This window comes from Cornus florida, unplaced genomic scaffold (genome assembly GCF_030987335.1).
Source record: "Cornus florida cultivar Cherokee Brave unplaced genomic scaffold, ASM3098733v1 CherokeeBrave_3.0.0_Hap2_Chr03, whole genome shotgun sequence".
NCBI lineage: Eukaryota > Viridiplantae > Streptophyta > Magnoliopsida > Cornales > Cornaceae > Cornus > Cornus florida.
Window position 1 is genome coordinate 44,643,008 of NW_026775573.1, and position 10,617 is coordinate 44,653,624.

At 36.0% G+C, this 10,617-nt stretch overlaps 1 protein-coding gene across 1 annotated transcript; it reads left to right on the forward strand.

Annotated features, from left to right (window-relative positions):
* The first annotated feature begins 8,015 nt into the window (after positions 1-8,015).
* LOC132298778 (F-box/kelch-repeat protein At3g06240-like) lies at positions 8,016-10,122 on the forward strand. Its single transcript, XM_059795140.1, has one exon. The coding sequence runs from the start codon at positions 8,108-8,110 to the stop codon at positions 8,807-8,809; it is 702 nt and encodes a 233-aa protein (XP_059651123.1). The 5' UTR covers positions 8,016-8,107; the 3' UTR covers positions 8,810-10,122.
* Positions 10,123-10,617: the final 495 nt, after the last annotated feature.

The window sequence follows — 10,617 nt, forward strand, 5'->3', positions numbered from 1 at the left end:
TATTCTCTTCTTAATGGGAATGAATTTATATGATAGAAGTGGGTAGCAGGGATAAAGACATCCATTTTGTTTGTCATGCCTTCTATATTCCATCTTGAAAATGTGCTTTGTTCATACTCCCTTACTTTTCTTTTTATAGTTATATTTTTTAAATGCCATTTTCTGGGATGAATTTTTTGGGAGTTCTACCAAGCATCTTATGTTCACTTTTTGACATTAAAAAAGAATGCCTTGAGCTGGATTTTTGTGTTGCATGTGGCTGGGTAAATAGCACTGTATTCGGCCATTCTACATTCTAAATTGGATTTATATTGTTCTGGTTAGATTGAAGCAACAGAGAATTGACACGGAAATCGTTTGTGAGTTTAAGGTGATGGGTAAAGAACCACGTTCCTTTAGGAATGCACATAGTGTGGGGAGAATATTACATGTGGTGGTTTATGGTTATACCAATATAGTGCATAGTATGATATAATTTTTTTACCGTGTTGCAATTGTTAAAGTGGTTCTGTCGTATGGTTGTCATGCCTGCCTTATGCGTGGTTTCTGTTATTTAAGTTTCCTTGTTTTAAATAGTTGCTTCAGTTGAAGGTTTATCCTCATGGAAGCTTCTATTTCTACGTTGGGAGTTTGGTGCCTTTTGCTTCTGCTGTTAGATTGCCAATGAATGCATGCCATAAGTCTGGCTGTTCTGTTCATTCTGCTTTGAACTTTACTCCATATAACCAATCTTGTCTACAAGTTCCTGTTGAGGGATTTTGGCTTTATATCATAAGTAGGAAGATAAGGATGCTAGATTTTTGTTGTTGTTGTTGTGTTAGTAATTCAGGGGAGCTGCTTTTGGACTAATCCCTGCTAGTGAATACTCAACATTCACTGCTGTTGTAACTTTCTGTCTTATCCCACCTGCGTTTTGGTCTTCATTTGCTACCGACCACCTTCCACTAGTATTGAACTTTGAAATGGTTTATTCTGCCTCACTGAAAACGCGTTTTAAGGTCTTCGATGTATGCCTGTTGTGCAGAAGATGATCCACGGGAAAATATTTTGTACTACACGGATGTCAAAATGTAGCATTTGTAGTGTGTTGCACATAGCATCTTATTTCAGGAACTTTTAGCAGTCAGCAGCTGATCTTGTAGTGCCTTCTGATTTTCTATACTTGAGTTGCACAAATATTAGCCTGCCAACGCTGTTGTGGCTTCTGGGGGTGGAGTTTTGCAGTTCTCGTGCCATACTTGGAGATTGTTCAGGAGATAATTTCCTCTCTGTGACTACTAAGTAGAGTGCCATATGGTATTCCTGGGTTCTGCTGTTCCATGGAGGTTGTTCTCTAGGTAGGTTTTGGTAATCTTTTAGATGGGATCTTGCAGAACTAGAGAACTGTCATGAACTGTAATATAGAAACTTATGCTTGCCTTTCAAATAGAGTATAGACAAGCTGAAGGAAGTTATTCTTTTATTGCCATCATTCATTCTAACTATATGATGTGAATCAAATTATTTGATTCTTACCAACAGGCGTGTGGCTTAGCGGTACCAGACCCTTACTTTTTAAAGGGAGGTTAGGAGTTCGAACCTTAGTGGAGGTGTGTGAGTATCAACTAAGAAAAAAAAAAACTTATTTGATTATTTGCATGTTATTCAAACTCGGTTGAAATTACATCGAAAGACAAGATGAGCTAAATTTTAGCAATTGGGCAAAAGATCCCAGTTGCTCAAACTTTAGGACATGATATGATATTTGTGTTCTTCATGGATAAATTCCAATTTTTAACTAATTGTTGATTGTCGTATGCCCCAATTCACCTAATCTTTAGAGGTACCAAATTTGCTTTCTTTGTTATATTTGGTCTTTACCATCTTATTTATAGTTCTTATATTGAGGTTGAAAAAAGAATGGAGGAAAATCAATAAAACGCCCTTTGGGTTGGGAGTACTTCAACCCTTTGGAAAAATATATAAATAAATAAAACAAGAATGGAGGAAAATTGGCCTTGCTTGGATTGTCATTATGAAAACTGTTTTCTGTTTTCATAGTGACAAAAAACCCAAAACTGCAAAATTGAGCTGCTTGGAACTGTTTTTCAAAAATTGTTTTTGGAGAATTGAGTTTTCATAGTTACAGTTTTTGAAGAACAAGAAAAAGTTGCCTCGCTTGGATTGTATTTTAGAGAACAATTCTTAAGAACAGTTCTCAAAAATAGTTTTTAGAGAACAACTTTTAATTTTTTCAGATTTCAAACCTGCTTGGTTAAGAGAATTTACAAAACAGTTTCCGGAAAATAAAAACTCATAAAACTACTTGGTTGTATTTATTAAAAATAATTTTCTAAACTAAGAAAATAAATTAAAAAAATTCACATAATTTTACAACCAAGAAAAATTTTGATAGCATATCCAAATTGAGGATTGCACTATGTAAATATTATTATATTATTCTTCACAAAAGTCCTTCATGGAATACAAGAAAATTTTAATGGAATATAAGATTAGATCTAGTTGAAAAGAAGACAGAAAAATCTTCACAAAATTTCTTTTTTTTTTTTTTAATTATTTTTTTCTACCACAAATCAATACTAATAATATTATTATTCAAAAACAGAAGCCATACAATAAGAGTTAATTGCAATTAAAAATTTATTTATTTATTGTCTATTTGCACAACTTTAATGATACGTTCTTTTTTTCTTTTTTTTTTTGGACTTTTTGGACTAACACTAAATTAATTACTTAAAAGGTAATATTAAATAATTACCTTTATGTGTACTACTGGAGAACATGAATTGAAATATGTTTGGTAAGTACATAAATTCCATTCTAAAATCATATCCCGTGGAATCCTATCATTCCAAACAAATCCTATTGTGCCAAACAAAGCCGTGAGATGCCCAATTTGATTAACATAAATCCAATTTCCCCAAAATTAGCTAAAATGGATACATCAAGTTATACATACCAAGGCAAGTCGTACACACACACATATATATATATATATATATATATATATATATATATATGCGTAATATCTTACATGAAAAAAAAAAAAATTAAGAAGAAGAGGAATAAGCAAAGCAATTTAGGGAAACCCAAACTGAGAGTATTGTAACCTAAATATCTTACATGAAAAAAAAAAAAAAAAATTTAAAATTTAAAAAAAAAAAAACTAAGAAGAAGAGGAATAAGCAAAGCAATTTAGGGAAACCCAAATCGAACCTAAATATCTTACCTGAAAAAGAAAAAAAAAAAAAAAAGAATTAAAAAAAAATTGAAAAAGAAGAAGAGGAATAAGCAAAGCAATTTCGGGAAACCCAAATGGAGAGTGTTGTAACCTAAATATCTTACACGCAAAAAAAAAAAAAAAAAAAAAAAAACCGAACTAGAAGAGGAATAAGCAAATCAATTTAGGGAAACCCAAATTGAGAGTGTTGTAGCCTAATTTTCTTCATCAACTGTCGTTGCTGCGTGAGGAGGAGAAGGAAACGTTACCATCGTGAATAGAAAGGGGATCTATTCATGAAAAGCAAAGACGAAGCCGAGGAAAAAATATCACCCAACCATATCAGATGTTTCGTGAAATCTCGCCGGATTCACCATAGATTGGGCAACAAAATCGACATGGATCACGAGAGCTTTACAGGGGAGGAACGGAGAGTTGAGCGATGGAGAGACAGAGAGAAGAAAGTAGGACTGCGAGCCAACCTTTTAAACGAGAATGGCTTTGCGTTATTTTTTAAGTGGACACCGCTTTTCCGTGTTTCCACTTTTGAGAACTGTGTTCTGAAGAATTGTGAAAACAATTTGATCTTCGAATTGGTTGAGCTTGAGAGTGCATCAACTCAAACCTTTTTTTTTTGCACTTATTCACGCACACTTTTACTGTTTTTTTGTCTACACTCGAACTCGAATACAGTCCGACACATCTGTACACCGATTGTGGACATTGTTAAAATTTTACTTCAGCAACAGTTTGTTTCGGATTGCTTTAATTTTTGTTCATCGACAGGCAAACGATTTGGCCCAACAGGCGGGTCAATCCCCCCGGCCCGCGGCGGGGGCGCCGCGCCGACCCGATCCGGCAGGTCACTGGCAGAGAGTTTCATTTTGATGATATTTAGGCTAAATAATTTGATGCATCTATTTTTTTTTATCAATAAAATTCTATTCTGGCTGTGAAATTAAAAATGATAATAATAAGAGAAGCCTAAATTTGTTGTCTTAAAAACTACGGGGAAAGTGCAGAAAACACCCCTGAAGTATACTTTTCGTAGCACTTTTACCCCCTATTTGAAAAAGTGTGCAATAAACACCCCTAATCTTTTGAAATTGTGCAAAATTACCCCTCCGTCAAAAATCTGACATAAATTATTACTGTAATACCTATTTTGCCCTTTTATTCTTCCCAAAATGCCCATACAATCATCTTCTTCAATGCAATCATCCTCTTCAATGCAATCATGAGGTCTGTCACAACCAATTAGCATCTTCACCCAACCACAAAGACCCAGTGTGAGATTTGGCAAACCAGTAGAAGCACTAAACTCAATTACCCAAAAAAAAAATGTATAACCACTACACCTTAAATTCTAGAAACGAGAAGGTTGACATAACTACATATAAATCATAAATGAACCAGTGATTTGCAAGAATAATATGAGTAGGGAGAATATATATTGAAGCGGAGAACTGTCTGGTGATTGAAAGGCTGCCGCAGAAAAGATTCTAGAGAGAAAAAGAAATGGAAGCAGCAGCGGCCAAACCAATCATTAAAGTCGCAGCTCTCTGCGGATATATATATATATATGAGTGTGTGTGTGTGTGTGAACTTTTTGTCTCTTATGGTTTCATATGAGTTGAATTTGGATTTTGATCATCCTTTTGTGTTGTTGATTGTAGCGATTAAGCTATCCAGAGAATCCATCAACGGTTTACAGATCGAATACATGGACATAGCGCCGCAGCCGTTGCTCAACACCGATCTCGAGAAGGATGGAAGGTTCCCGCTGGCGGTGGTAGATTTCTGACAGAATATTCTCGAAGCTGACAATATCCTCTTCGCCTCGCCGGAGTACAATTACTCTGTAACTAGTATTATTATTATTATTATTATTTTTTGTGGGGAGCTGGAAGAGGAGGCAGCGGTCTGCCGAAGGGATACAGATCCTCTCCATAACAATCTCTTTGCTGCTTTCTCCAAAGCTAAATCTAAGGTTAATAATTAGACATGCCATAAGAAGTTCACTTATCCATACTACATCATTTTGGGACCAAATGGACGTTTGTGCTTCTTTTCTCTCTTCTCATCCTCGTCATACTTTTTCTCTTTACACACTCGCTCTACACCCCACCAACGAATGCCGCTGCTGTCTACCTCGGAAAACCAAGCCCATCAACTTCGACGTCGATGTTTTCCTCATCGTTTGGCCGCGAAAAAGCCGGTGACGGTTGTGGGTCTGGTTCTACAGAGTACACAGCGAGTGTGGCCGTGGTTTCTGATAACAAACCCCAGCAAATTTGGCCGGTTTCGATGTCGCTGGAAACTGGTCCGGGATCTGTAACGAAGTTCCTCTCAGCTGGTGGTCTAAAGGATGAATTGGGGGTGGATCTCCTACCAATTCCTTATGGGTTAGAGGTGTCTGGATTGGAAGATTGAGAGAGTTTGTTGTTTGAATCAGGCCAAGACCAGTCTCTTCTCCAGTGGATTTCCTCGTTCGGCCTCAAAACAGTTGTTCATAAATTTCTTCAAATGACAATGACAACAGAATAATTGGTTCACATCAACTCCACCAAATTGTAAAGGTCCCAATTTTGGGTTGATTAATTCTAATCCACAGAACTCCATTTGAACCTCTTTGTTCAACAATTTGCCTCCTGGTGTGGTTTATCAGCAAGAAAAGTTTCAGAGTGTAAAGAGAGGAAGTAAGAGGAAGAGAGAGAGAAAAGAAGTACAAATGTTTGTTTGGTCCGTTTGGTTCCAAAATGGTGTAGTTTAGGTAAGTGAAGACCTGTATTAATCCTTTGATTTAGATTTGGAGAAAGCACCTAGATTTAGATTTGGAGAAAGCAGGAGAGAGATGATTATGGAGAGGATCCGTATCCCTGCCGAAGAGATGAGAAGGGTCAAGCATTGTACTTTTTGGTCTTTTTACAAAAAAATTTATTTTTTTATATTTTATAAAATTATTCAATAAGGGTAATTTGGTCAATTTAGATTTTAAATGTGTCATGGGGACCTAATTGCACCAAATTGAAACTTAAGGGGTGTTTTTTGCACGCGAGGGGTGTGATATGCACTGTAAGCATACTTCAGGAGTATTTTCTGCACTTCACCCTAAAAACTATTGCATTTTCCCTTTTGCTAGTCTGGGCATTCCTTCTAAATAATCTACAGAGAATCAAGTTTTTATTTTATTTTATGCCCATTATTCGAACTTAGTTGAAAATAGATCGAAAGCTGAAAAGATGAGCTCAATTTTAGCAATTAGACAAAGAATAACTCAGGCATAAAATGGTATTTGGGATTTTTATGGATAATTCCCAATTTTCGAGTCATCATTAATTAATCTTAAACGGTATTTCTTATATCTAATTCTTCTGTTGGCGACTTTGAATATTTTGGTTTTGGGGGACTTCAACCATTTGGAAAAGGTTTTATTTGGTATCTTACTTGGAAAAAAATGAAATAAATAATTGATGCTTGTAAATTAGGCTTGATTTTGGGATTGGTTGATCGTAAGGGTGCAAAAATGGCCTGTGGCCCACAAGGAGGTCTAAGCCCGTGGAGGGCTAGCCCGACCTAGCCCTATAAGATGGTGGGACAGACCTGAGTATAGGTCTTGGCCAGCAGTCCGGCCTGTACGCCCGTCCCCCAAAGGTTGTAATATCTTCTTTTTTAAAGAAAATATATGTATATAGACATATATTGATAATGCATGTATTTTATTTTATTTTTTCTTTAATGGGGTTGCTGTTTCATTAATAATAAAATAAAATATAGAGTTACAAAGGCTTTAGAGAATGGTGATCTTCTTTCCCGTTTTAAAAAAATAAAAAATAAAAATAAAAAAAAAATAATGTAGACAACAAGTTCATTTTCTATTGATTTGACTTTTTTTTTTTTTCCGAACAATTGCAATGCTTTCAGCTTTGTTCTTTTATCTACCTCGATCAGAGTTAAAGGTGACTCGACCCCAACAAATTTTATTCCCGTACCTTTTAAACACTTTAATTAGAGGGTTTATATGATGTGACTAAAAATTATAGGTGTAAAATACACTAAACCCTACAGGATCATTCCTCTCATCATGAATTTTTTTTCTTGATAATTCGTACAAAAATAAATAACTCAATATAGTTTCATCTTATCGCCTGATCTATGTAGATTAAAATGAAATTGATTGGATTAGGCTTCACCAATTTTTACTTGAATTGAAGTGCCCAATCATTTGATCATTGAACTTGAATTTTAATGGCTATAATGATTTATTGATGAAAATATTTAAAAGAGTTCCACTCTTTAACTTCAACTGTAGTAAGGTTAATCAAGTTAGGTCATCCCCATCTTCCTCTCCCAAATTTTGCTCTCTAAATTAGCCATGTCAGTTTTTTCAAGAGTCATGTAGACAGCTTCTGCTCTCCATATTTTGACACTACAATAGCCTCTTCGAAATTTTGCTCTTTAAAAATAATAATTTTTTAATAATATATATATATTACCATCGGCTATATTTATATTTTAAGGACTATATTTTCATCTTATCGAAAAACAATACATTATATTATGGAATTAAATTATTACTATCTTAATTCTGGCGTCGTTTTGAACAAGAATGTTTTTTTAAAAAAATTTTAAGCGACCACAGGCCTGCTCGTCAGGGCCAACGGGTAGGCCTGCGAGCACTAGCGGGCCCGCTTCTTTTAAGCGCTGTGGCCGGCGTTGCCCCTTTTCTCGCCATTGGGTTCTAGGGAGCCCGGGCCTTGAGGTTCGCATAACTCATATCATAAAACCAATTCATATCTCTCTCTCCTTCTTGGCTTTATTTATAGGGTTTAAGCGCAGCTTTCAAATACCTAACCCTAACCCTAACCCTAGAATCGTTGGTTAACAATGGCTGACAACATACCGGACGAAGTGGTGACGGAAATTCTGGGAAGACTACCAGCGAGAACTCTTCTTCGATTCAGGTGCGTATATAAATCTTGGTGTTCTCTGATCGGTAGTGAAAATTTTGTTACCTTCTGGTTCAATCTGACAAAACACAGCGTGAACAACATGAACAACACTCACCTACTTCTCCTCAAGCACTACACTGAACATGATGAACTAGAACATTTTTCTTTGCATCTCGACGATGAATCATTCACCACTGAGTACCCTTTGAATCAAGGAAGTCATCCAATCGCGAGACTTGATCCCTATTTAACCATGGTTGGTTATTGCAATGGCATGGTATGCATTATTGATGACATAATGTACTTTTCGGATCGTACTTTATATTTGTGGAACCCCAGTGTTAGAAAATTTGTTCTACTCCCAAGACCTCGCATCATCACCGGTCGTTATGAGCGTGTTCTTGGATTCGGATTCGGATTCGATTCCACAACTAATGACTATAAGGTGGTTAGAATTGTTTATTTACCTGGTGGTTATATATCTGGTGGCACTGAGGAGGTTGACATTTATTCTCTTAAAGAGGGAGGTTGGAGAAGGATTAGTGTTTCTGGTCCGGTACCTCGTATTGATTATGAGGAGCAATCTAATGCCTACCTCAATGGGGCTATCCATTGGATTTATAGAGGCTTGAATTGACCGGGGTTCATTGTTTTATTCAATTTGGGTACTGAAGTATTCTATAAGATTGAGCTACCAACAAGTCTACCTCGTATAAGACAAGCACGTAGCTTGTCTCTTGCGGTGTTTCAAGACTCGCTTTGTGTGTTCCACAGTGATACTTACAAACGAAAAGCATCAATCTGGGTGATGAAAGAATATGGTGTTGTGGAGTCGTGGACCAATTTGTTTAATCTTGATTATAGTATAGAGTTTCCTCTGAGAGAAGAATATGGTGTTGCGGAGCCACGGGCTAATTTGTTTAATCTTAATTTTAGTAAAAAATCTAAAATATCTGCTCGGAGTGTTCGAGTTATTGGGTTGAGGAGGAACGGTGAAGTTCTTTTGACAAAAGATGAGGAGATGATTTCAGTTGACATCAAGGCTCAAACATTCAAATATCTCGGAATCCGTGGATATGATGCAGCATTTTCTGTCAATACTTACACAGAGAGCTTAGTCTTAATTGACAAAGAAAATGGATTGCAAGAAAGATGAGAGAAGGAGCAGACAAGATATATGTTCCCACTTATCAGAATGTCAAACCAGTCTTGCATCAAAATACCTATTTTAAGTGCCAGGGGAGTATTAGCGACAATTTCTATGTTTGATCTTATTATTATTTGTTTTCATATTTAGACTGGGATTCAGTTAACATGAAAATAGAAGAGAAAGGGGGAGAGAAATTTGATTTTGTGGTCAAAATGAGACTACGCTACTCCTCCTATATATATACGGTCACTTTCTACTTTTTTTTTTTTTTTTTTTTTTTTCCACGAAGTCCCCTTTCTACTTAAAATGTGATAAATGTCCAGAATGCTACCAAACTCATGTAAATAATGTAACACACCATAAAATGAATGTCCAAAATAAAATAGACCAAGTTATACCAATATAGTGCATTAAGTGGGGATGGTTGCATAGTAGGATGCATTTAACACTTTAAAATGAGTATATACTTGGCTCGACTTGAATTGTATTATCTTCTTAGTGGGAATGATTTTATGCTATAGAAGTGGCTAGCAGGGATATAGACAGCCATTTTGTTTGTCATGGCTTTTATTTGTCTTGTTGAACATTTATTTTGTTCATAGTCATACTCCCTTGCTTTTCTCTTCTTTTTTATATTTATTTTTTTTAGTAACATTTTCTGGCATGAATTTTTTGGGAGTTTTACCAAATGTGTTCACTTTTTGACATTCAAAAAGAATGCCTTGAGCTGGATTTTTGTGTCGTATGTGCCTGGGTAAAAAGAATTGCATTTGGCTATTCTACATTCTAAATTGGATGTACACAATTGTGGTTGGATTGAAGCAACAGAGAATTGACGAGGAAAAGGTTTTTTGGTTTAAGGTGATGGATAAAGAACCGTGTTCCATTAGGAATCCACATAGATTGCCAATGTAAGGCATGCCATAAGTCTGGCTGGTCTGTTCATTCTGCTTTGAACATTCCTCTATATATCCAATCTTGTCTACAAATCTGTTGAGGGATTTTGGCTTTATATCATAAGTAGGAAGATAAGGATGCTCGATTTTTGTTGTTGTTAATTGTGTTAGTAATTCAGGGGAGCTGCTTTTGGACTAATCCCCGCTTTTGTAACTTTCTGTCTTATCCCACCTGTGTTTTGGCCTTCATTTGCTACCGAACACCTTCTACTAGCATTGAACTTTGAAATGGTTTATTCGGCCTCAATGAATACGTGTTTAAGGTCTTCGATGAATCCCTGTTGTGTGCAGAAGATGATCGATCCACGGGAAAATATTTTGTATTACATGGATGTCAAA

What these genes read in the sequence shown, in the direction of transcription:
- LOC132298778 (XM_059795140.1), top strand. Translation starts at nt 8,108, where the DNA reads ATGGCTGACAACATACCGGACGAAGTGGTGACGGAAATTCTGGGAAGA.